This window comes from Meles meles, chromosome 14 (assembly GCF_922984935.1).
Source record: "Meles meles chromosome 14, mMelMel3.1 paternal haplotype, whole genome shotgun sequence".
In the NCBI taxonomy this organism is placed as follows: Eukaryota; Metazoa; Chordata; class Mammalia; order Carnivora; family Mustelidae; genus Meles; species Meles meles.
In genome coordinates, this window is record NC_060079.1 from 9,827,540 (window position 1) to 9,854,875 (window position 27,336).

General features: G+C 46.4%; 2 protein-coding genes across 2 annotated transcripts in view; one reads left to right on the top strand and one right to left on the bottom strand.

Annotated features, from left to right (window-relative positions):
* Positions 1-13,159, top strand: GTF3A (general transcription factor IIIA; the record flags this gene model as incomplete). The annotated part of the gene is made up of 9 exons (XM_045978103.1): positions 1-213; positions 2,895-2,995; positions 7,039-7,135; positions 7,510-7,598; positions 8,828-8,901; positions 10,290-10,370; positions 11,308-11,537; positions 12,601-12,660; positions 12,893-13,159. Coding segments are annotated over 9 exons (1,110 nt in total), but the record flags the coding sequence as incomplete, so codon positions are not given.
* The window catches only part of MTIF3 (mitochondrial translational initiation factor 3), a 15,169-nt gene continuing 971 nt past the window's right edge, over positions 13,139-27,336 (bottom strand). Inside the window, exons 2-4 of the mRNA XM_045978101.1 lie at positions 17,769-18,232; positions 14,295-14,452; positions 13,139-13,357 (exon numbers count right to left, since the gene is read on the bottom strand). Coding sequence (XP_045834057.1) covers positions 13,139-13,357; positions 14,295-14,452; positions 17,769-18,231 — 840 coding nt within the window. The 5' untranslated portion in view covers position 18,232. The remainder of the gene's footprint in view (positions 13,358-14,294; positions 14,453-17,768; positions 18,233-27,336) is intronic.

Consider the following 27,336-nt stretch of genomic DNA (forward strand, 5'->3'; position numbering starts at 1 on the left):
GCCACGGTGCGGGACGCCCTGGAGCCGCCGGCCTCGGTTGCGGAGGGCGTGTCATTCCTGACCATCGCCGACGCCTTCACCGAGGCCGGCGAGAGCCCCGCCCCGCCGCCCTCCGGGCTCAATAGGAGGTTCATCTGTTCCTTCCCTGACTGCAGCGCCAGTTACAACAAGGCCTGGAAGTTAGACGCGCACCTGTGCAAGCACACGGGGGAGGTAACCAGGCACCAGCCACGCGGCAGAGGGGCGTGGCGTCCAGCCCGGGGGGACTGGGGAGGCGGCGGCTGGCCTGGCTGGCTCTGTCCCTGAGGCCAGGGGCAGCACGTGGTGCACATGCCTTTGCAAGACATGTTCAGCTTTGGCAACCTGGATCGTAGAGGCGAGCCAGCTCTGCCTTAGGTTTGGGAGGAGCCGAGGAGAGGTAGACACGTTCTGAGACCGAGACACTCTTGTCGTGGGCCCGGGCTCTCTAAACCAACGCTTCCCCTTTGATCTTGAGCCTTGGCCAGTCATCACCTGTGGGTAATCTGTAAATAGGTGCAGAGGAAGGATACATTACTCTCATCCCTTCTATATCCCCTACTTTTACCTGACTTAGTCCCTGGCCTCCTGGAACTGGAATGGGGAACGACTTCTAAGTACTGGGGGTTTGGCAAGCAGCATGCATTCATTCCTTCATAATTCAGTACCTTTCTAGCCCTGAAGAGAGTGTAGTGAACAGAGCAGACAAGGCATCTGCTGTCACCCACCTTATGCTTTAATTGGGGCAAAGGAATAAGTAGGAATGGGACCCAGCAAATTGAGAGCTCCTAGAGGATGGTCAGGAAAGGTCTCTTTTGATCTTAATGAGACAGAAAGGATCCAATCGTGGGGACACGAGAGAAGAACAGTCTGGGCAGGAAAACAAAAACCACACTGCAGAAGGAAGAGTGATTGAGTGTGATTGAGTTGAGGACAATACAAGATGTCTGAGAAGCATGTCTGGTGGGCTTATTTTTTGGCCAGGGTATAAATAGGGTTTGGAGTTTGGGTTTTATTTTGAGGGTAATACAAAGTCTTTGGAAGATGACCTCTGGGGAAAGGGAAGTTCACAGAGGCCAAGGAATCTGCCCAGTTTCCCAATGTTTGGCAGAACCTGGCTTCACATTGCCTCATCTGAAGGCCCCTAATTTCTCCCCCCTCCATCCTTTTTTAGATTAATTTATTTTAGAGAGAAAGAGAGGGAGTTCGGGGGGGGGGGGGGCGGCGGGAAGGAAGAGGCAGAGAGAGAATCTTAAGCAGACTGAGTGCTGAGTGTGGAGTGGGATCTCATGACCCTGAGATCACGACTTGAGCGGAAATGAAGAGTTGGTTGCTCAGCCGACTGAGCCATCCAGGTACCTCTGAAGGCCCTTAATTTCTTAAACCAGAGGCCTGGAGCCCCTGCTTTTGCTCCTAGCACCTACCTCACATACAGGCCATTCCGTTACATATCCTCATGGCCCCCATCCTCCTCACCCTCTCCAGCATTGGAAGGTTGACCATTTCCTCCATATCCTTTCCTCTTCCTCACTGGCTATTTCCACTGCTCCTTTCTGCCCTTGACTTTACCCGTGCTACCAGCTGTCTTGGCAGTCTTACCCAGTGACTGTCTTCACTCAAAACATCCATTAAGTTCTGCCACGCTATCCTTTCTGTCGCCCATTCTGTTCCTCAGATTGTGGGTTCTGAAACTTGTATGTCCAAGTAGGGAAGCATGTGGTCACTTTTGTGTCCCTCCCTGAAAACCGCTGGGGCAGCAAGAGCCTCCTCTCCCTTCTGTGGGTCACCCGCAGAGCCATGGCCCAGAGGAAGGATAGACTGTCTGTGACCTTGGGGCATGGGGCAAGAAGTCTCCAACTCCCTCCGTCAGCTCTGCCCTCTAGACAAATAAACTGCCCTCTCTTTAGAACAACAAGGGCACCTGGTGGCTCAGTGAGTTAAGCCTCTGCCTTCGGGTCAGGTCATGATCTCTGGAATCGAGCCCCGCATCATCAGGCTCTCTGCTCAGCAGGGAGCCTGCTTCCACCTCTCTCTGCCTGCTGCTCTGCCTACTTGTGATCTCTGTCAAATAAATAAGTAAGTAAGTAAAAAAACAAAAACAACAAAAAAAGAAAGACTCACAAATACTGTGCAAAGCTCCATGGATTTTACCCCAGTAATAAACTCTTCTGTCTTCCTGTCTACTGGCTTTGCTACTAGTACTGATATTTGAGGCTTTGGTATCTCCTTCCTGGACCGTCTTGGGGTTATGTTTTTCATAATCAAATAAAACTGGTTATTTGGGGGACATTTTGGACTTTTCCTATAGGTTTAGAATGGAGACCCTTCCTCCCTGGGTCCCAAGTGGTGGTTGCAGTGAGGCTGGGAGCTGATGGCTTTGCTCTGACACCTGTGAATGTCTTCCTGGAGGTGTGCCGGGCCTTCTCTTAGCATAGGCACTAGGCTTGTCTGGGAGGAGACAGAACCTGCACGTTCCTGTGCCTTAGGCTTCGAATGGATGAAAACACGCTGTGGTTGGAAACACGTGCACGTCGGCCATGCTGATGGCAGACAAGTCACGTTCAGGGGTGGGGTGGCGCCGGTGAAGCCTGCTGTCAGGTTAGGAGTAGGTTGGCAATGCCATCTCTTACTGTGAAGGCTGCCTGCTTATTTCATAGGCTATTCATAGAGCAAAGTCTGTCACACTGCCTTTGTGAGAAAGCTGTGGCACTTGTAGAACACTGTTATCTAGTCTTGGTGCTCAGCACTTACTGAGAGGAAACCGTCTCTGGAGGCGGCGTCCGTGGTTTGGTCCCCTGTACATTTTAGGTGTTTCAGTAATACCAGAATTACTAACTGGGGCAGGACTGACCTGTTTTTTCTTTCCTTCCTGCTAGAGACCGTTTGTTTGTGACCATGAAGGGTGTGGCAAAGCCTTTGTCAGGGACTACCATCTGAGCCGCCATATCCTGATTCACACAGGGGAAAAGCCATTTGTGTAAGTAGAGCATGGTTCTGAAGCCTTTGAAGCGGTTGTATTTGGCATATCGACCTGTATTTGGCATATCGTTCCTGGTAAGGAAATGGATTGTTCACTCCTGAGACCAGGAGCGAGTAGCTTCTCTCCTTTGCTTCTCTGGGTCCAAGAGGAGACTGGGTTTGGATGTGTGGAAGAGAAGAGGGGGTTTTGTGGGTCCTTTGCCTGTGATAACTTCAGCAGTGAGTTTATCTGAAGTTGTCTTGAGTTTGCATCCTCTCCTCTCCCTTTTATTTATTTATTTTTTAAGATTTTATTTCTTTATTTGACAGACAGAGATTACAAGTAGGCAGAGAGGCAGGCAGAGGGGATGGAGGAAGCAGGCTCCCCACTGAATGGAGAGCCCGATGTGGGGCTCGATCCCAGGACCCTGAGATCATGACCTGAGCTGAAGGCAGAGGCTTAACCCACCCAGGTGCCCCTCTTCTCCCTTTTAAAGTACATACTGACTGGGAAATCCTCCCCCCAAAACACTCTGTTCAGATGAGATGGGATAATATTCCCTGGCAGAGTCTTGCCTCCTCGGGTTACAGGGTCTTTATGAACCAGTAAATAAGCTTCTGGGATAAGAGACAGAAGTAGAGCTTTTTTTTTTTCTTTAAAGATTTTATTTATTTATTTGACAGACAGAGATCACAAGTAGGCAGAGAAACAGTCAGAGAGAGAGAAGGAAGCAGGCTCCCTGCCAAGCAGAGAGCCAGATGCGGGACTTGATCCCAGGACCCTGAGATCATGACCTGAGCCGAAGGCAGAGGCTTAACCCACTGAGCCACCCAGGCACCCAGAGGTAGAGCTTTTAATAGTTTTATCTTGTATTTCTTCAAATTAAGCCCCTGCACCTCTCCCACACCAGGTTCTATTTTGGAGTTGCTGGTTCTGAAAGGACGGAGGTACTGCTGGCCTTTTGAATCAGCTACTTCTTTAAAGCTGTGGATCTCAGATTTAGGGAGCGTGAGAATCACGGGGAGAGCTCGTTAAAACCAGAGTGCTGGATCCCATCCCGGAGTTTCTGATTCAGTAGGTAGTGGGTGGGGCCAGAGAATATGCATTTCCAGCAAGTTCCCAGGTGATGATGCTGTTGGTCTGCATCCACACTTGGAGACCCATTGAACAGAACGTTCCGTGGAAACACTTAGTTTTCACTGAAAAAATAATACTCTGTTAGCTGTCCAGAGCTACATACAGGAGACCAGTTTTGCCCATGTTGGAATTTGATATCGTAATTGTGTTCCATGAGACAGTTCCTTGTGCGTAAGGTTTTCTAATGATCTGAGTTGTTTTCTTCGAGTTTTAAGATGATGGTGAAGGTGAAGTGTCTCATGTCTCACTAAGGTCCAAACAGTCATGGGGAAAGTGAGTTGTCAGTAGTTGCCACGGGATCATCTTCACTGTCCTTTTCCACGTGGAGAGCCACCTCTCTGTGTGACCAGCGTGGTAGCGAGCAGGAATGGGACAAATTACTGGGGGGGCAGATGTCTTTATCTCAGCCCCCGCGCAAGCACACGGTGTATCATCAGAATAAATAGCCCTAAGTAAAGCTTAATGGATTTTAAAATGTAGTTCAGCTAGCCCAGCAGAGAGTAACTAAGTGTGGTCTGGAAAAATAGAGCTGGACTATAGTTTTTGACCTGGAAGTTTCACGTTGGGGAATTTATTCTGTAGGTACACTCGCGCTTGTATTAAATGCATGTTTGAGGTTACGCACAACACTATTCGTAGGAGCAGAGCATTGGGATCAACCCACCTGCTGGTCACGAGGGACTGAAGAGCAGAGCAACACAGTAGAATGGTCTACAGCTGGGAAAACGAATGCAGGTGTTGTCTGGGAAACAGGATCTCCAAGGCATAGTCACTGAAAGACCAAAGTTCAGAAGAGTGTGTACGGAGGGCTGCCTTTTTGTGTGTAAAGAGGAGGGAAGAGTGGGCAGGAAGAATCTGTATTTATATTTGCAACGTTAAAAGTTACTTAATAAAACCGAAAGTGTCACCTGTCCTAAGAGTGGTGGGGCGTCCCGCAGCCGTGTCCCTTTTCATGCTCTTTGGTTTCTGAGCTAAGTTACTCTGTGCTATTTAAAAGACGAAATCTTCAAGGAGAACGAGCTGGGTACAGATGCACAGGGGGACGGGGAAAGCTGTGTTCTTCCCTCTGGACCAAGGCCACTCTGTGGTAATCCCGGCCAGCTCACTCTCTCTCTCCCGACCCGTCTTCAGTTCCAGGCTCCCAGCTGGACGGTGTTGCTGGGTGCCTCTCTGACTCCTTAAGTTTCCTGTGGCCCAAATCCCTCCCAGTCAAGTCTGAGCTCTGCTTCCTTTGGTCTTCACCTGCCTCGTTCTTGTCGGGTGGCATCTGTGTCTACCTGACGACCCACAGCAGAGGCAAGGCAGCTCCCCTGGGCGCCTCACCCTCTCAGCTGTCCCTCAGACCCTGTCCCTCCTCCGGCTGCTATGGTCTTACTCCAGCCTCTGAACTCCCACTTGAATGGTGTTTTCTCTGCTTCCAGACTGCTTCCCTTTTTACGGCTAGGCACGGGTCTTAAGTGTGACTTTCGTAACCAAGTCTAGGATCTTAGTATGTTGTGTAAATGACCTTGGTGACCTCGCCTTTTTATAATCTTGCCCTGTTTGCTTGACTCTGACATGAAACTGTGGTCCAGCAGCGCTTAACTGACCAGCAGCCCCGTCTGTGATGCTGCCCGCATGTACTAGGTCCCTGTGCCTGCTCCTTGCTTCCTGTCAGGACATTTCTGGGCCCTGTCCTTTTGCCCCGCACTTGTGTTGGGTTAGATGCTTGGATCAGGAGTCAAGGCCAGAGTGACAGAACACCCAGCACCCTAGTGGCTTAAACAAGACAGTCTCTGTTTTTCTTGCTTAACTGAAATGCGGAAGTGGACAGTTGAGGGGTGTGCCACAGTCAGGAGACCGGGGCTCTTTGTAGCCTGTCTCTGCCATCTTCATCTTGGGGCTTCAACATCGTGCTCCAGGAGGACTGCTGGAGCTCCAGCTGTCACGCAGGCGTTCCAGCCACCAGGGTGGATGAAGAAGCAAAAGAGGTGTGCCCCCTTCTCAGACGCTTTGTGGTTGCTTTAACAGGACGGGCCCAAAACGGCCATGTGGCCACCCCTAATTGCAAGGGAGCCTGGAAAAAGCTCTATTTCTGTTCATCGTGTACCCAGCTAAAACTGTGTTCTGTTCCCAAAGTCAAAAACAACCCCTGTTGAAATTCATAGTGGTCTCTGCCCCAGCACCCCTCCTGTGTGCTTCTAGTACCATCGATCGCACGGCCCCTACCTGTGTGTCTCCATCTGTCCCTGTGGATAGCCCAGTGCCCGAAGGGACTGTTACCCAGTGTTTATCAGTGAATGACATCTGAGATCAGGGCTCTCAGGGAGGTCCTGCTTCGTCCACCAGGCTTTGGAGAACTCATCACAAGAAGAGCACACAGTAAAAAACACAACTGCCCAAAGAATTTAGATAATTCAAGGGTGAGATATAGAATCAGTCATTAAGGGGGACTAGAATGGCTTGATGATATGCGAGAGGCCATATGGTTTGTGGTTTTGCTCTAAATACCTGTTTTTACCTCTGATGGTAAGCAGAAGCTAGTATTTTTGAGGGTTTTTTGGGAAATGCAGCTTATTTTGACATTTCAAGCACAATTAAGGTTATCCGATTCTAAATTGAGAACAGTTTAACTTAAATAAAATTTAAGCCTAAGCAGGGTGTGGGCTTTTGGAACTAGTGTTCTCCACTTTCCCTCTGCCCGGTTCACAAAGCGTGTGTGCTGCACTGTGCCTGATTTCAGAGGCCTGACGTGAAAAACGCATCCCAGCGCTTGGTAATCATGTCAGAACTGAGAGGCTGACACTGACCTAACACTTTGGGGTTTGTGAAAGACTGTTTTCTGCTGTACTTGGGAAAGTACTTTTATAAAGTTGGAGGATATATGCATCTTAAAAATTCTCTTCCCTCGGCTTGTAAATACTGATTTATACAATTTCTTACAGTTGTACAGCCAGCGGTTGTGATCAAAAATTCAACACAAAATCAAACTTGAAGAAACATTTTGAATGTAAACATGAAAATCAGCAAAAACAGTATGTAGTAAGTATGAATGATTTTCTGTGCCTACATTCTCTAGTTTTATGCTTATTGTCCATGTTTCGGAAATGCTCATCAACCAGATTTTGTCTGCCAAATACCTGAATTTAGCCCAACTCCTAGCTAACGTAACAGCAGCTTATTTTGAAAGCAAACATTTTCGTGCTAATGAAGTTCATTATGGGTGGGCTGCCCCAAACGAAACCCTTACGCTGTTTCAAATGGGTTCGTCTTCAAAGCTTCCTGGCCTAGAATTTGCCAGTAACTCAGTGGAAACAAGTAGCAAGTATAAAGTTTCCACAATATGTCTATCTTGAGGGAATTCTCTTGCGAACGGTTCTTTTTTTTCTCCAGACTAACGAACCTTTATTACACAGTGCACTTTTGAAGGTTGCAGGAAGGCCTTCAGGAAACACCAGCAGCTGAGAGCCCACCAGTGCCAGCACGGCAGCGAGCCGCTGTTCACGTACGTGCTTCCCGCGCCTGGGCTCTCTTACAGCTGAGGGGGGGGAAGATTGAAAGGCAGAGGTCGGGCGCAAGTGTTCCGAAACCATTTCTTAACGCTTTTCTGTGCCGGGAATGCCCGTTGATAATAGGGGGGCAGTTCAAAAGCTTGATTGTGCTTTTCTTTCCCGACAGAAATAGTTCATGTATTTCTAAGTGATTTGTGAAGTTAGTACAGTTGTGGTTCAGCTCGAAGGCAAAGCTAAGAAATGACTTTATTCAGTTAGAGCAAGTTTATTTTTATTTTTATTAAAGGTTTTATTTGTTTGTCAGAGAGAGTGCGCATAAGTAGGGAAAGCGGCAGGCAGAGGGAGAAGCAGGCTCCCCACTGTGCAGGAAGCTCCCATGTGGGACTCGATCCTAGGACCCTGGGATCATGACCTGAGCCGAAGGCAGACGCTTAACTGACTGAGCCACCCCCGCGTCCTAAAGAGGATGTTTAATTGGGTGAACTGTCTTATGCAGACACGAAGCATTCCTTTGCTACAGAGCAGAAGTCACGGGGCTGTGTGCTTTATTTAGAGTGGCCTTCCTGAGGAACAGGGATGGTGACTGGACACACGGGGCTGGACTTGCTGAGGGTGTCAGGGAGCTCCAGCTGCCTGCTCGGAGGTGCATCTTCAAGGGCACTAGCCAGCCGCTCTGTGGGCCACCATCCTGCCCAGTGCCTTCCTGGTCCCCCCAGAGCCGTGGCTTGCCTGGGGTCACTGCAGGGCCTGTGTCTCCTCGCTGGCAGGCCTGCCACTTGTGCCACTGGGGCCTTTTGCACGGAAGCGGCCGTGCCCTGTGCGGCTCACCAGAGCCCATGCGTCTGCCGCTGCTTTCCTTCCACACCGTCCCCGGGTGGCAGCGTGAGACCCAGGAGACCGTTGAGAATGCCTTAGGGGTTTACCTCCGCTGTCTTCTTGTAGCCACGAAAACAGCCCAGTCTCAGAAGGGTGAAGATGAACACTTTAAAATCACAACGCCAGAAAAAGAAGTCAGGACTCTTCTCTCAGTTTGTTTGGTCTCAAGGCTGGTCAAGGAACTTGAATTTCACTTGGGATTCAGTCTCAATTTCAAATCTCCTCTTTATGATTGGTTTGGTGGTGGGGAGAGACTTGGGTAGCAGAAAAGGACAGAGTAATACTCACCTTCAGCAGATGCTGCACAAAAGCGGATTGGCTCACACGGGACCTGTTGTTAACCCAGGTGTGCCCAGGAAGGATGTGGCAAACACTTCGCCTCACGCAGCAGGCTGAAGCGACACAGGAAGGTCCACGAGGGTACGTCTGGTGCTCCCCGGTGGCCCCCGCTTTGAGGAGACCCCAGGAGAGAGAGAGAGAGAGAGAGTGCGCGTGTGTGTGTGTGTGTGTGTCGTGTCGTGTCGTGTCTAGTTCTCTGACTGTAAGAGACTCTGTTCTGTGCTGTGGTCCCGCAGAGGCACCCAGCACCATCTAGGCGGGGGCCGCGTGCTGCAGGTTCGGGTTTTAGACTCGACCAGAGGCACTGCACACCCTCGTCTGTTCTTCCACTCCTGTCGTCACTGTTCACAGCCGGTGTCTCTTGGTCTGCCACAAGTGCCTGGGGGTTCTCTGCTTCTGAGAGCGTTAGTGCTCCGGCCACGGTTGGCTTTTTCGCCACTGTTACCTCTCTGCTGCCTCTGTCCTCCTCCTCCTTACCGGCATCCTCAGGGCTTGAATAACAGTTAGAGGTTTTGGAGTTATCAAATTGTAACTTTTTCCAGAAAGACTTGATTAAATTACTTGAATCTATTTTCTGTTTCCTTGAGGGTTTTTTTTTTTTTTTAAAGAATTTATTTATTTGACAGATCACAAGTAGGCAGAGAGAGAGGGGGCTCCATGCTGAGAGTCTGATGCGGGGCTCGATCCCAGGGCCCTGAGATCATGACCTGAGCCAAAGGCAGAGGCTTAACCCACTGAGCCACCCAGGCGCCCCTCTTTGAGGGGTTTTTTTATTCTGTATTCCAGTTTTCTAAGTATAGAGTATATGGGGTTTTTGTCGTTGTTTTAAACATGAGACTAGTAGCTGAAGAGTGAGAGGTAGCCTCGTTCCTTTTAGTTTCTCTCTCTCGAGTTGGTGAACACAGATCGGCTGTTAACAGTGACGGATTCTTCCAGTTCTGGTGCTTCGCTTTTCCAGTTCTGATGTCTGCTTTTGTCTACAGCGTTTCCTCTGGGTTCTTATTTTCTCCCTTAATTGCACCCTGAGTCTTTCCTATATTGTATAACTTACCAGATAGTAAGACTAGAGGCCAGGGGTAGGCACACAACCACTGAGACATAGTGTTGGTGGTCTGCCAAGCCCAGAGGACCACGGAACTCTTTCACGGAGGAACACAAGAGGCAGGCATAAAGCAGGGAGGGGCGGGGGGCTGCGACCGTGGTGGCGGGGGAAGGGCAGCAACTTACTGGGAACAGCGTGCTTCTGTGAAGTCTGCGGACCTAAGACCCTATGTGGACTACCTTGCTACACGATTATCAGGTTTCCCTGCAAAACTGAGTTTTTGTTCCCACCTCTAAAGACTAACCGAACATTACTGGGAGACTGGAGAAAGATTATGTAGGCTTACAAGTTTCCTTTCTAATTACGTTTGGTATTTACACTGAATATTCATGAAAGGCAATGCACCAATGTATTTTTTTCTCAACAGGCTATATGTGTCAAAAAGAATGTTCCTTTGTGGCAAAAACATGGACGGAGCTTCTAAAACATGTGAGAGAAACCCACAAAGGTAAGGCAGACGTGTATGGCACAGTGTAAATATTTGTCGCTATAGAACTGCTTTTAAAGAGGGAAATATTAAACATGGGCCTTAAAATAATAACTTTTGTGTTACGTTTTGAAATGTGCTGGGTACCTCAGCCGTTTGGCAAATGAGCAGAGCTGTGGTCCCAGGTTCAGGAGCCAGAAATTGCTGTGCACATTTGTGTTTTTTTAAGATGTTATTTATTGGGGGGCTCAGTGGATTAAGCCGCTGCCTTTGGCTCAGGTCATGATCTCAGGCTCCTGGGATCGAGCCCCACATCGGGCTCTCTGCTAAGTGGGGAGCCTGCTTCCCCCCCCAACCTCTCTGCCTGCCTCTCTGCCTACTTGTGATCTCTGTCAAATAAATAAATACATAAAATCTTTTTAAAAAAAAGATGTTATTTATTTATTTGAGAGAGAGAGCACAAGGCAGGGAGGAGAAGGGTGGAGAGGGAGAAGCAGGTTCCCCGCTGAGCAGGGAGCACAATGCGGGACTCAGTCCCAGGACCCTGGGATCATGACGTGAGCCAAAGGCAGAGGCTTAACAGACTGAGCCACCCAGGCGCCCCTAAATTAGTAGTCAAGAACCTTGGGAGGCACTGGTGGCCTATGGGACAGTTTGGGAAACAGCGCTTTATGTATTGGCGGACAAGGAAGGAAACTGGTCGTCTCAGTCTCCCTTTGCCCACAGCCACCATGCTGAGAAGCCCTGCTCCCTGGTAAGGGAAGAGTGACTTTCTGTACCACAAGAACATGGGAGAATTGAGACAGACTTCCAAGCAGTAAAAATTGGAGTTCGTTTTCTGATTTATGATAATCATGACATTTTTGGCATCAAATACATTATTTATATATTGAAGTAAATTTTCTCTGTATGGTCATACCTGGGGAGATTGGTTAAGTTTGTCTGTCTACTCCACCAGAGGACATAAGATGTGAAGTATGCCAGAAAACATTTAAGCGCAAGGATTACCTTAAGCAGCATATGAAAACTCACGCCCCGGAAAGGGATGTTTACCGGTGTCCGAGGGAAGGCTGTGGTAGGACCTACACAACCGTGTTTAACCTCCAGAGCCACATTCTCTCTTTTCACGAGGAAAGGCGCCCATTTACCTGTGAACATCCTGGCTGTGGCAAAACCTTCGCAATGAAAGTAAGTACTTGCCCTCCCGGATGCTGTCCTTTAGGTCTGGGGCTTCCCAGCTGGGTTCCTGGGAGCTCTGGGTTCCAAGATGGAAGGGGAAAGCCGGGTGCTCTGGACCTTCCACTCTGGCTTCAGCAGGAGCGGTTCTTAACTCAGGTCTGCATAACCACCGGATCTTCTATGCCAGTGGCTCTCAAAGCATGGCCCTGGACCAGGAGCATCGGTGTCACCTGAGAACTTGCTAGAAATGCATATCCACAGGCCCTCCCCGGATCAGAAACTCTGGAGATTGGGCCCAGTAACTTGTGTTTTAACAAACCCTGTGGGTCTTCATGTACTTGAGAACCAGTGGCCTACGGTACCACATGCTTATTAATTATAAGACTATGCTGATACTTGGGTGTCCTTTTAGACTGTCATCTTTTAGGGGTTGAGAGAGTGGGCAACAAGGACATGAGGGACCATAGCACTTGGGGATCTAGTCTGGGTCTTGGTGTGACTTGAACGGGTAAGAACGGGACACTTACCAGAGGACCCGCGCTGCTCTGCGGACCCTCAGTCTGGCAGGTGCTCCTACAAGTTGTGAACCATGAGTTACAGCTGAGTCTGAAGAGACAGTGAGGCGGGCGTCGCCTGCGTCCAGACCGTTAGAACACAACCTGGGGCTGACGGTGGTCAGCATTATTGAGGACGGCAAGGCCTCGCTCAGATTTCCCACTGGGGTTTGGGAATGCTGCTGAGGCTCAGCTAAAAGAACCTTCTTCGGCTTGGAATAGCTCACTCAGAACTGGTTTCCCCTCCTCTTACTTACGAAACTACTAAGAAGCCAGCGGAGGTTGAGACTGCGGAAGTTCCTAACCTGGGTCCTTCAGAAAGGTAGTGATTTAGGTCTACAATTTGAGGAAGAATTCTGCTCTGGTTGGGGAATCTCTGTAAGCTGAGGTCACATCCTTCAATGGGATGTAACAGCAAGAAGGTGGACAGTTTAAGTAAATCATGGAGTTTTCCTATTAAGAGATACCAGAATGGCAGTGTTCTAAAGATGTAACTGTTTCTTTCTCCTTCATTGTAGCAAAGTCTCACTAGGCATGCCGTCGTGCATGACCCTGACAAGAAGAAAATGAAGCTCAAAGTAAGTGGAGTTAGGCAAGCTGTTGATTTTAAACATCAGTTACCTCAGCCAGATGCAGTCTAGAATGTTTCAGCTCCTTAGTAGGGAGCGAGCCTGCACTGCTGTGGAAGGGAGGCCACGGCCTTCACTCTGTTCTAAAGGAGCGCTGGGTGCCTGGGGGGTACAGCTAGTAGAAGATGGGTTCACACAGCTTGATTTTGAATCCCATTATCTTCTTTTCTTATCTCCAAAGGTAAAACCCTCTCGTGAAAAACGGAGTTTGGCCTCTCGTCTCAGTGGCTATATTCCTCCTAAAAGGAAGCAAGAACAAGGCTTATCTGTACCTAAAAACGGAGAGACCCTGAACTGTACTGAAGACAAGGTACTCTCGACTGCTGTGGCCCTTACCCTCAGCTGAACCTCACACTGCTTTGTTTAAATGACACGCAGCAGCCAGCTCAGTGACTTCTGCTCAGAAGCACATTTTTCTTTATTAAAATCACTGATGCACAACATCTGATTCTCGATTGTTTCTGGTTTCTTTGTTCAAAGTGTCTCCTTTCTGGGTTCCTTGAGCTTCTCTCCAGGCATTCTCTTCCTTTTTGCTCAAATGACGAAGAACACACATTACAGCTTTTCCTCCCCGAACAGGTTGTGGCCGGGATGAGAAGGTAGCTAGTCCAGGCATGGTCTGGAGTATTTGATGACAGATCTCCTCCTAGAAAGGGAAAACACCCAAAGATTAATTTAAAACTGTCTTTGATGCTTTCTAGTGTTAATGCTCTAATACACATAAAAATCAGCATTCCTGAATTGCTGTTAAGTGACTATCTCACATCAAATTGTGCCTCTGGTTAAGCTGACTGAAACCTGTACGATAACCAGGAGTTTTATAAATACCACGTAACTAACTGATGCACTAAAGGTTGATAGTTGTAAATTCCCACTCTGTCCTGGCATTGCGGGACTATGTCTGGGTCCTTCTACCATCTCAAAAAAAGGAAGTACAAAGCAGTGGGTTTGGGTACTGACAGAGGACCTCTTTATCCCCCAAACTGTCAGTCTAGTGCATTTCTTAACATTGGTAACACAGAGTCACTGGCGTGATTAGAAGAATACACCCAGTTCTAGAGATTCTGGGCTGAAACCTAGGCCCAAGTGATTCTAACCTGGAGTGGGGGCGGAAACCACCAGACTAATGCTGGCCTTTTAGCTGCTAAGGTCTTGGGCTCTAAGGGCAAAACAGATATTCTAGACATTTAGCCTGGGAGTATAAACTGATACTTTCCAGAAAGGCAGTGTGACTTTATATATAATGCTTCTCAGAGGCATTATAAATAGGAGACAGACTTTTAAATATGAATCTTATGTTTTTAAGTTATAAATATTGTGCAGTTTGTACAAAGAATAGTAGATAGCCCCGCGATGATTCAGCGCATTGTTTTCACCTGACAAATACTTACGCTTCCAGGGGAAAAGTGATGTACACAGAGTATGCTTACATTTTGAAAAATGAATTGGAAATCTCCTGCCATCACTGGACAGAATTAGCCATTACTCGTCTTTGCCTTTACATTCTCCAGATTTTCTACAGTTATATCTTTAGATCAGAAAACAGTAACCGCAAGCAGTCCCTCATACCTGCTTGTACTCACCATCTTCTGTTCTGGCTCCTCTAGGTTCTTCCCTTTCTTTATGGTAATTTGAACTTTGTACTGTTTCTCAATCCACTGCTGAATCTGTTTACTCTTTGTGTCCAAGTCATGTTGTCCAATATTTGAAGAAAAACTGAGTTCCTTTGTCAGGGTAGGTCCTAGTTTGAAACAGGGAGACTCGGTGCTAGGACTGCTCACTGGTCTCTTCATGAGACCTGAGCCGTATCACACACTTCAGGAGAGATCAGCTTGACACAGGGGCCCAATGCTCCTCTCTGACTTAGTTTCAATTTTTTTTTAAACAAGGGAGATGGACAGACTTAAAGGTACCGATTTTTTACCTGCAAGTAAGAGTATATTGGTCTCAGCCTTTAAATGTAAAATAGATATTCTGTAATGTATAAAATGCTTCCATTATCCTTACCCTCATTTGATGAAAGAACAAAAGAATGGTCCTATAAAGTAACGAGTCTAGCTTTATGATAAAACTTGACTATCCTTATTTTTCCTTCTGATTAGAGCAGCAGCTGGGAAGTACTCTTCTCATCTGACTCCTTGTGTGATGGCCTCCTAGTGCCAGTGGGGTCGTCCAGACTGCATGAGACGAGAGGGAGCTCCCTATGTCCTGTATTCCAAAAATGGAAACCCTGACTTTTCGAAAATTGTTTTACAGGGAAGGAACAAACTACCTAGTAAAAGTGCTGGGACCATTCAGAGTTCTGATATGGGAGAAAAATTAGGTCTCAACCCATACAATAATCTCCCTAGGAGGACTGACTAAATGTGAAAAATTACAACTTTAAAATAGAAGAAAAGTGTATGTTTGTGATCTCAAGATGGGAGAAGGATTTTCTTAAGAAAAAAACTGGTAATTTCCTATATCAAAACACTACTGGGTAATTTTAAAAAGGGCAACAAAAGAAATCTAACTGGGACAGGGTTTTGGCATCATACAGAACAGAGAACCCTATATAAATCGGGGATAGGGGGAGGACCATACAAGTAGAAAAACAGGGACAGGGGCGCCTGGGTGGCTCAGTGGGTTAAAGCCTCTGCCTTCGGCTTGGGCCATGATCCCAGGGTCCTGGGATCGAGCCCCGCATCGGGCTCTCTGCTCAGCGAGGAGCCTGCTTCCTCCTCTCTCTCTGCGTGCTTCTCTGCCTACTTGTGATCTCTGTCTGTCAAATAAATAAATAAAATATTTAAAAAAAAAAACAACAGGGACGATAAACAGGTAATTCAGAGGAGGCAACTCAAATGGTGAAAGGAAATACAAATAAATAAGACAGGCTTTCCCACCCATCAGCATGACGAAAATGAGATGAGAGTACCAAGTGTGAGTGAGGATGTGGGGAAAGAAATTTCATACACTGCTGATGTGCCCCACAGACTCAGAGCACTGACAGGCACGTTGTTCTCAATGAAAGACTAGAAACGAGCCCAATGTCCACGCAAAGGCACTAAAGCCATGGTATACGGTATATCTTTAGGATTCTATTTAGTAATTATAATAAATCAGCTACAGCTGTTCTATCAATATGGCTCTTGAAAACAGCATAACATAATTTTTTTTTTAAGATTTTATTTATTTGACAGAGAGAGATCACAAGTAGGCAGAGAAGCAGGCAGAGAGAGAAGCAGGCTCCCTGCTGAGCAGAGAGCCCGATGCGGGACTCGATCCCAGGACCCTGAGATCATGACCTGAGCCGAAGGCAGCGGCTTAACCCACTGAGCCACCCAGGCGCCCCAGCATGACATAATTTTTATGTGTATAAAATCCTGCTCTACACTGTTTATATGGAACCAAAGCTTAACAACACAGACCTACTACACCCGGAGTCCATGATGGTAGAAAGGGAGGACAGCACTGGGAAAAGGCACACAGGGGACTTCCAACTTTTCTGGGATGTTTTATTTTGTTTAAGAATCTGAAGCACAACAATGTTAATGCTTGTTCATTCTGGACAGTGGATAGTAGGTATTTGTATTTTTCTGAATGCTTTCCAATTCCCAAAATAAAAGCAATGTTTCTAAAAATAGAAAGTCCTTTTATTAACACCTCCTTGCTTCCCTCAAGCCCCTGCAGCTGGTCCTAGGTCTCTCTCAGAAAAAAAATAATGCCTTTAACACCTTAGCCCTCCAAGTAGCACTCACAACAGCAACGGGTCTTCTCCAAGCTTTTCTGGGCTGTTCAACTATTTTTCTGGGATACAGTTTGAAGTCTTTACCATCCTAGTTGGCCTCCTCTGAATGCTCTTTGTTTTCTAGTCAACATCTTTGCTGAATGTGGGCTTACAAGGCTGAGCCACAGACGGTGTGGTTTTCTTAAGACACACAACCTCGGGGCGCCTGGGTGGCTCAGTGGGTTAAGCCTCTGCCTTCAGCTCAGGTCATGATCCCAGGGTCCTGGGATTGAGCCCCACATCAGGCTCTCTGCTCGGCAGGGAGCCTGCTTCCCCCTCTCTCTGCCTGTCTCTCTGCCTACTTGTGATCTCTCTCTGTCAAAATAAAATCTTTTTTTTTTTTTTTAAAGATTTATTTATTTGACAAATAGAGATCACAAGTAGGCAGAGAGGCAGGCAGACAGAGAGAGAGAGGAGGAAGCAGGCTCCCCGCGGAGCAGAGAGCCCGATGTGGGGCTCGATCCCAGGACTCTGGGATCATGACCTGAGCCGAAGGCAGAGGCTTTAACCCACTGAGCCACCCAGGCGCCCCAAAATAAAATCTTAAAAAAAAAAAAAAAAAAAAAAAAGACACACAACCTCACTGTGGCAGCTTTGGGACCAGTCTTCCTGGTCCCTGTCCCAGGCTGTTTCACAGAAAACACTCTTTCGTAACGATCAGCACTTAGCAGGAATCGTGACAAATCCATGGCTATTCAAGTCATGGTTCCACGAAGGCATCAGTGACAAGGGCATTGGAAGGTGATCGGCAAAATGCATAAATGAGCATTACTTACCAGTATTGTAACAAAACATGGGGCTGGGAGAGCTGCTCTATGAATCACCTAGGAGGTTACAAAGTGCTTCCAAACAATTAATGAGGCACCGCCACTTTAGAGATGTGGGGGGGAACGCGGGGAATAGAATGGCCTAGGCCTGGAACAGGGACTCGAATCTGCCACCTCCGAGTCTCCTTTCACTCCCCCTGCGAATGGTTCTGCCACCCCCAGATCAGAGACCGAGCTAAGGAGCACAGGGAGAAGCGGCTTCATCACCTTGGGGAGTTTACCTTATCCCCCACCCTCCACCTTTTTACACAGGCTTAAAGGAAGAGATGCTGTCCACAGGGCATCCAGGAAAAAATGGAACGGAAATAAGGGAGAGCCGAAGAAAGATGTGGGCAGGGGTGGGGAGACCATGAACTTCCCCTTTTTTTCACATCCCCGAAGTCATGGGGAGCCTTGGCAGATGCTGCTCTCAACTGCCGGTCCACGGTCCCGAGGACTCAGTCTGCAGACAGCACGACACCTACCAGTTTTGGGGTTGGCCTTTTCCAGTTCCCGAAGCCTCAGTTGCTCCTTGTGAATCTGTGCCCCCGTCAGGAGCTGGTACTGGGGAGACTCGGTGCCGATGTCCCGTTTGACGAGCTTCAGGTCCCGCTCGTTCATGAGCCTGATCACGTCCGCTCGGTGCATGTTTCCCAAATCATTGCCCGCCTCATCCAGCACGTGAATGACTCGCTCGTGAATTTTTCTGCCGATGCTGTTAAAAGCCGGCTCACTCTTTTTCTTCTTCTTTCTTTCGTCCTGGGGGTCCGCAACAGTACTGAAAGCTTTTGCGTGAATCTGGGAGGAGAGTCTCGGGACAGAAGCTCCAAGGGACCGCTGCGCCGGGATGGTCTCATGTAGGATGCATATACCAAGACATCTGCCGATGCGGTTATTTCCAGTCTTTATGGATTGGGATGTTAGCCTCTTCAGAAGAAGGGTGGCCATCCTAAAAAGCAGGGAGACGGTTTGTCACAAATCCATTGGTTCCTCCCCGTGCTTTGATGCTGTGGTACATGGAGAGCGTGTATGAGGCTGCAGGCCTAGGTCACCTGTGAATGTTGTAGATCCGTGCCTGGGGAATTTACACTAATGACGTGCACTGTCAGGGGACTGTCGTCATATTAAGTGGTGGATGTACTGTCCCCAGCACAAGTTATTGTGAGAATAAACCGTACCTGCACAGTGCTGTCATTTTCCGTCGTTTCTTCCCCCAATACTAGCTCATTTGACTCTACTTCCCAAGGATCTTGTAGCACCAACTCTAAAAGCAAGAATCATCCTACAGGTTTATTTAGGAGAATGCATATACAAAATCCTTGATGATTCATAAATACCAACTCATAAGCTTTTAATACAATCAACTGCTAAGACAATTTATCAATACATCCACTGGTACACAGAAGACAAGAGCTCTATTCTGGGGAAGGGGACCACCACGAAGGAAGCTGACCCCCTCGGAGCACCGATGGAGACTCTCAGGAAAGAAATACCCTGATGTAAATCTGCCGAGCTCATAAACTGTATGATGACCCAAAAGGGAAGGCATGACAAGCCAATGTTAATGAAGCATTCGGTACACATGGTGAGTCTGGTTTATTTCATAGGAATAACTACTGTTCTTATAAATGGCATTTTGATTTTGAACTTGCTTCTCTCCCCCAATAAGTGTCTTTCTCCTTCCATTCACATGCTGGGCAAAGCCTAGAGGGGCAGGCTGGAGGAGGAAAGAGAGGACCCAATCATGTCATCTGGGGTGGGCAACACAAGGACTCAGGGGGGTGGGCCTGTCCATGACCAAAGAGGAAGGGAGAGGGGCCTTCAGCGGTGCTTCTCAAAGAATGGTCCCTGGGTCACCTGCAGGAGTCTCACCTGGAGTGTTTGCTAAAACTGCAAGTGCCCTCTGGTGCCTAGCTCTGATCCCACCGGGTTGTACAATCACTGACCCAACCCCCATCATCACCCTGCCTTAGGCCTTGGGTTGGGTTGACTGCAGCCCAAGCTGTCCACTTGGATATCTAATGTCCCCACAGTGAACATGTCCCCCACCGAACTCTCAGTCTTCTCCCCCTATGCTGCCTCCTCCCTCAGTCTTCCCTATGTCACAGAAAGACCACATGTCCTTCCAGCCGCTCAGGCTGCAAACAGCAAAGTTATCCTTCACTCTCCTTTTTCTCTTAGCAATTTAGCAGTGCAAGCCTCTAAAAACATCCGGGATCCAACCACACCTTGCCTTCTGTGTTGCTGTTACCCTGCTCCAAAAATATCCCCCTCTCTCACATGGTTTGTGGTCAGCCTCCTGACTGCCCTCTTGCCTCTGCCCTTACCCCCTCTAATTTATCACCCACATCAACATGTACATGGCAGATGACGTCCAGCCTCTGCTCAGAACCCTCCACTGGCTTTCATCTCTCTTGGGAGGGGAGGGGGGAAGCCAAGCGCCTGAAGGGGCTCACAGTGGCCCCCACCCACTCTGCCCACCGCACCTATCCCGCCTCTTCCAGCTCTGTTCCAACCTCACTGGCCTAGAGGCTGTTCCTGGCAAACACCAAACCCAGACTTCCTCTGGGTCCTTCCACCCAGGAGGTCCCTTCCCTCAGCTGCGTGGTTCACTTACCTCAGGCCTCGCTTGGCTCAAGGGTCACTGCTCAGCGAGGCCTCCCCATCCACTCTATAGAACACTGTACCCTTGTCACTTTCAAATCCATTACCTTGCCTTTGAAAGAATCCACGTCCCGCCATAGTCTATAGCTACTTGCACACATGTGCACAATCTGTCCTCACTAGAAAGCAAGCTTCAGGAGAAAAATGGAACTGTCCATTTTGTTCTTTGCTGTGTTCCTAACCCTAGAGCCCAGAGCCGCTATCAGCACAGACATGCTCAGTGAACCAATGTCTGAGCCCAAGGGAACAGCCAGGAGGGAAGGCGGTGTCTGCTGGTGTCTGACCCTGGGTCCTCAGATGCATCATTCCCTAGCAAAACACACAAATGCAGGTAGCCCATGGGCTTCACGTTCTGACTGGCCTCCCAAATGTCACTGGCCTCACTGAGATCTAAGGGCAGATATTATACCCACAGGGGAGGAGATGCACTCACTCACAGTCGCTACCTGGTCAGGACTCCAGCTGCAGATGTGGTAAAGGCTCGAGAACAGGAGCAGACTGGATCTTTTTTTTTTTTTCCATTTTTATTTACCTTTTAAAGATTTTATTTATTTATTTGAGAGAGAGAGAGAGACAGAGAGAGAAAGAGTACAAGCAGGGGGAGCTGCAGGCAGAGGGAGAAGCAGACTCCCCGCTGAGCAGGGAGCCCGACGCAGGACTCAATCCCAGGACCATGAGATCATGACCTGAGCCGAAGGCAGATGCTTAACCCACTGAGCCACCCAAATGCCCGCCCGCCGCCCCTCCCCCCGCCCCCCGCCCCCGGCTGCATTTTTAAGTAGCTGAGATACTCCTGTTTAACCAAAGAAGTCAAATATTTGTTGGTGGAGGAAATCCCCAGACCAAAAAAGCACAAAAGCCTGAGGAGACCAGAGAAGACTGTTTTCCATTTAGCATCAGAAAAACAGCAGCAGCACCGAATTTCACCAAGAGTTAGGATGGCACTGACCGTAATGGAAGACAGCGACTGCGTCCTGGGTAATGAATCCTCAACACATGAAAACAGAGAATATTATTTCAAAATGTACGATCTTTTTTTTCTCAAAATGTAGGATTTTCAAAAACAAGAAAGCATATGAATAGACAAGGCATAGGAAAAAGATAAAATTTATGAAAACCCTGGTTGTTTGTGATAAAGGACACAAGCGATTTTTTTCCTCCATCCTCCCTAATTGTCATTTTTCCTCCATCTTTTATAAGGAAGAAATATTTTTTACTAGTAAATGAAATTACAAAATAAAGATGATTTCAGAAAAATTATGTAGAATTTTTTTTAAAACTTTAAAAACACTTTCCAGGAAAAGGAAAAGGAGTAGAAAAATATTGTAACTATATTTTTCTTTAAGTTCTGCGCCGTTATTTAAATTTTAATAAAGTTTAAAATTTTCTTTCCTTTTCTTTTTTAGATTTATTTATTTGACAGACAGAGATCACAAGTAGACACAGAGGCAGGCAGAGAGAGGAAGGGAAGCAGGCTCCCTGCTGACCAGAGAGCCCCATGCAGGGCTCGATCCCAGGACCCTGAGATCATGACCGACCGAAGGCAGAGGCTTTAACCCACTGAGTCACCCAGGCGCCCCAGTTTTAAATTTTCTTGACAGCAATTAAACCCCAATACTAGCTAAATTTTGGCTCTATGGCAGCAAAGGTAAACATATACATATTTCTTCAAAATCAGCTTTTCATAGATAAAATATAAATGCAATGTTAAGAAAAAAAGCTGTGAGATTACTAAATTTGAACTGTAAATACCAACTTAAATTCTAATAATTAAAAAGCCTTTTAAAGAAAAGGTTTATTTATTTGAGAGAGAGAGAGCAAGAGCACAGGAACACAAGCAGGGAGAAGCCAACTCCCCTCTGAGCAGAAAGCCCAAAGCAGGACTTGATCCCATGACCCTGGGATCATGACCTGAGCCAAAGGCACACACTAAACCAACTGAGCCACCCAGGCACTTCTAAAAAGCTTTTTATTAGGGAACGTTTCAAACATGTTCAGGCAGAATAGTATAATAAAGCCTCCAGCACCCATCATGCAGCTTCTTAATAGCATGTAGCCAAACGAGCCTCCTCTCTGCCTCATCCACTCTCCTACAACCCCAGCTGCCCATGAACTGTTCCAAGGTCAATCCTATCTCGCCAGCATATACCTCAGTAAGTCATCTCCAAGAGGTGTGGCTTCTTTTGTCTTTTAATGACCATGATGACATTACCCCAACTAATAATGGTTCCTTTATATTACCAAATATCCAGTTTTCTGGCCTCCCCCACACTATTGTAATTTCATTTGTTTACGTTTCATTCACAGGTTGGGAGCATGGACAGACTCCCGCTGGCCCAAATGTGCGGTAATTTCAACACTAAAGAACAACGGCAGAAAGTTGTTTCAACACATGGAATATGCAAAAATCTACAACAAAGAAAGATCATTTGCCAGAACCCCATGACTATTACCCAGATTCCTTACTGTGAAAATTGGTAAAGAGAAAGGACTAACCATTCACTGTCATCAGCAAGCATCCCCAGTTGGTAAAGAAAAGCTCTTCGTTAGAGGAGAATGCCAGCTAATAAATGGAGAAGACGAGCCATTTAGAAATCACCATTTTGCCACCTTCAATCAAATCACAGGTCCAGGCAAGGGTGGATACGAAAACCATTAGATACAAAGCTAATGAGGAAACAAGGTGCCCAAGGGTGACTCAAAGGTTACCCGCAAACTGAAATGGGAAAAACAGACTTCAGCTGTCACCCTCCTTCACCTAAGGTCAGACTAGGCATTCCAGCGATGGGACAAACCACATCCTAGCACATACTCCCTCCTGCGGCATGGCACGGGGGCGACACCTTCTGTGAAACGGTCCTGCCAAAAACGCTTTAACCAGAACCTGGTCTGGCCTCTAGACCTGGTTTCCAGTTTCCAGGGAATACAAGGGCCAGACTGGGAACAAATCAGACACCACCACAAGGAAACAATCTGACAAATACAGACTGTGGCTTGTATCCAAAAAAAAAAAAAGAAAAAAAAAGTCAATGTAAAAGGGAATGAAACAAGAAGGGGGCTATTCTTTTTTTTAATTTAATTAATTAATTTATTTATTTTTCAGCATAACAGTATTCATTGTTTTTGCACAACACCCAGTGTTCCATGCAGTACGTGCCCTCCCTACTACCCACCACCTGGTTCCGCCCCTTCAAAACCTTCAGGTTGTTTCTCAGAGTCCATAGTCTCTTATGGTTCGCCTCCCCTTCCAATTTCCCTCAACTTCCTTCTCCTCTCCATCTCCCCAGGTCCTCCATGTCATTTGTGATGCTCCACAAATAAGTGAAACCATATGATACTTGACTCTCTCTGCTTAACTTATTTCACTCAGTCATAATCAAGAAGGGGGCTATTCTTGAATAAAAAGAGGAGACATAATTGTAAAATGCAGTGTGTTTGGGAAAAAAACAACTACAAAGAGATGCTGAGAAACGGGACAAGCTGAAAAGTAAGGAGACTGCTGATGGACCAGGTGTGATCTGAGAAGTACTGTGACTGTCTCAGGTGGGAAAATGCCATTCTTGGGAGGGGACTCGGAAGTATTCAGGGTAGAGGACCATGACATCAGCCACTTGCTTGGACAGGGTTCGGCAGAAAATACACGTGCAGCATGGCAACATTTGCTGAATCTATGTTATGGTTATGTGGATGTTTGGTTATTGAGCCTTAAAACTGTCCTATAAGTTTAATTTTGTTCATAATTAAAGAGTTAAAGAGAAGCAGCTGCCGGAAGAAAGGAAACGGTTCACTAGTCGTGCCAATAGGACTGTTCCAATCCACATAAGTTATATACCTCACTATAATTTAATAAATTGGCATTCTGGCTTTATATCTTCAAAAAAATGTTCTCTTTGTTAGTTTCAAGGCTCTATCTAGATGAGCTCTATGTTCAGGGAACTTTACAGACTGCAAAGTCTGAATTGTTTGGTAATGCAGATCACCTTTATTCTCCATCTAGTTTTCATCAGTCTAAAAGTATCTCCCCATCATAAATGAAGATGGTTTCAAGTCCAAGGAGAACTAGTGCAATGTTTGGCTAACTCGTGGTTAAAAGGGAACATGTTTTGGAGCAGTGGTTCTCAGAAACTGGAGGCCTACCAGCATCATCTGGGAATGCTTTTTCAAAACACAAGATGTTTCCTTGTTCCTCTATTGTTAAGAACAACTGGGTGAAGACCCTCTCAAAAAAGAAGAGGTAAGAAAATAAATGATGAAACATTGTAACGTTAGTGGGTTCAAGTGGTTTAAGCTCGGCTGTCTGGGGAGTCTAAGAGCAAAGGTTAAGAAAAGGTTAAGAAAGCTTTCCAGGTGGATGCAAAACAGAAAGCCTTGCTCTTTATGAAATTTCTCCAATTAAATGTGTTTGACAACTCTGTCAAACAAATGGTAGGTTGAATGAGCCAGCAGTCTAAACTGTAATAAGTTCTCACGTTCTTACGACAATATATGTGCCTTTAGTCACTCACTGCCACAGCTATCCCTTCAGAGACATCCAGAACTATTTGAAAAGCCAATTATCTTAAGGTCATTTACTTAAAATACGTAATTGTGTAGTGAGACAGCCGTATCTGGTTTCACGGTAACCTGGATCTGACTGAGATCATCCCAGGCTGCAGCTCTCTGCATCCATTGAGAGTTTTAAATTCCACAGCTGACTCCACATTGTGGGGAGAAAATATAATATTCTTTTTTTGTTGTTCCTTAGTTGCATGAGATTGGTTAGGTGCGTGGAAAACTCCATATCCGGAAGCACTGGAGGATAAATGGACAAGGGCCCTCAAAGCCCCCTCACTCTTCTAAGTAAGTCCCACTAATTTCAGTCCTCACTCCTCTGCTTGGGCCTCTTCAACACCACCCCTAACGTGCCTGGGACCATGTAAGAAAAATGACAATGGCATTATTCCAAATGCACACAACACAGAGTAATTCTAATGTTTGACCCACATATTCCATAAGAAATTGAAAGGATTTTAAATAATAAGTCATAAAGTGGAAAAAAAAAGCCATAAAGTGGGAAATGACGAAATAAATATATGGCTACTTCCATACACAGTATTTCGGGAGAGCTTGAGGCTGTTCTTTATACTTTCACATTAACTCTGCAGTTGTTTAAAATGACCAAGATTCTTTAGGACTATCTCCCCCGAATTTTGTCATGGAAATGTTTAAATATACAGAAAACTTGAAAGACTGTACACTGTACACCCCAATACCCATTCATCTAGATTCTACATGTGGCTATCTTTGTTTTATTTACCCATCTATTTATTCCTCTTTCTATCCATTTATGTTTTGGTGCATTTCAAAGTAAAGCTGCAGACAATGACATCTTCAAATCCTTCATCCTCACATGCTTCAGCATGCATTCCATCAACTAGGGTTCAATATTTGGATTCTTTCCATTTTGAAGCAAAATTTACATATAATGAAATGTACAGAGGCACCCGGGTGGCTCAGTGGGTTAAGCGTCTGCCTTCAGTTCCGGTCATGACCTCAGGGTCCTGGAATGGAGCCCCGCGTCAAGTTTCCCACCCAGGAGAGAGCCTGCTTCTCCCTTTCCTGATGCCCCTCTCCCCGGCTCATGTTCTGTCTCTTGCTTTTTCTCTCAAATAAATAAAATCTAAACAACAAAAAAAAAAGTTTGAATTTTAAATATATCTTTTAATTAGTTTGACAAATAACCACAACTCCTCTCAACATACAGAATATTACCATCACCCCAGAAAGTTACCTCATGTCTCTTCTAAGTTAGTCTCCAACCCCACCCAGAGGCAACAACTGTTCTGATATTCTTCCATCATAGTCTGTTCTCAGATTTCATACAAATGTAATCAAGCCTACGTACTCTTTGTTGCAAGGCACGTCAGCATATTTTTGAGATTCATCTGTGTTGTTGCAGGTGTCACTCGTTTGTTCCTTTCTAATTCTCAGAACTGTCCCAGTGTATGGATATACTACAAATTTTAAATCCAGTTTTCTACTGATGAACATTTAGAATGTTCCTAGTTTGGGGCTGTTATGAATAAAGTTGCTATGAGCATTTTTGGGTGTGTGTTGTGTGTGTGTGTGTGTGTGTGTGTTTTGCTGAGTATTTTTGTATAAGAAAAAAAAAGTAGTCAAATGATTACTGCTCCAAAAGATAGCTATATTCCCCTTAGGATACATTATTTTGCATTACCAAGAACTTCTTCAGGAGGTACGGATAATGTATTGTAATGAAACTTCTTGGAATATGATTTAAATATGTGGTTATGAGGGAGTCCTGTCCTGTAAGAAATTAAATTGTTTGCACGCTCACCACTCTTCTTTCCTCTATAGCTGATATTCACAAGCCCATACTTACTAATCCTTGTTATTTCCAGGGAGGTTAGATCAAAGCCACATAGATTCTAGAGGACTAAATATTTGTGAAATTAATTTTGCCAATTCCTTTGACTTTAAGATCCTTCCTCACACCTTTCGAAAGAGTTTCACAAAATCCTTGCTTCTGCCTGCAGACCTGCCAACAGGCCATGTGTTCTGTTCCAGTGGGCTCTGCAGCCTTAATACCAGAGGACTGAACCATGGTCACTGAGCCTTCATGGTGCTCTCCCTTGGCTCTGGTTTTGTTCTTCCATAAGGAGTACAAAGTACTATCCATACTCAGGTTAGCTTTTCAAGAGCAGTAACATCAATTTACAACACTGAAAGAAGCCGATATATATCTTTGGTCAATTACTTAACCATATTTTTTTACCTATAAAATATTTAAGTTATTTTATATTTTACTTTTCTTCTTGAAACAGCTTAATGACCATCCAGGAAATGCTTTTTAAAAAGCTTTTAAATCCAGAGCTCCAGACTCAATATTAACGTTGGACTTAGTACTGCACATGTATCTTCTACCTGGTCCTTTGCTCTTCCAGAACTTCCTATCTCGGTGCCCAGCATCACAGTCCATCCTCCAAAAGAGTACCCTCTTTTCCATCTCTGCTCTCCCTCACTCTCCTAGCTAACCCAACACCAAGTCTCATAAATTTTCTTCCTAATTCCACTCAAATCCAACCACTTCTCCTCATGCCCATTGCCACCACCTGATTCCCACCAGTATCCTAACCAGGATTTACACACTTGGAACCTCCATCTGTTATCCCTGCGCGGCTGTCACCACACATCCCCGCCCACCCCACCATAAAACTGCCTCATATTACAGGCCAACATCTTTCATGAAGCCTAAAGGCTCCTGCCACCTCTCCAGCCTCGTTCTATACAAAACTTTCTACGTGCCTAAACCACACTGGCCGTCCAGATTCTTGAAATGCTCTTCCCTTAAGTTTAGGAAACTCCAGATCGTTGTTCAGTGCTCCCTTT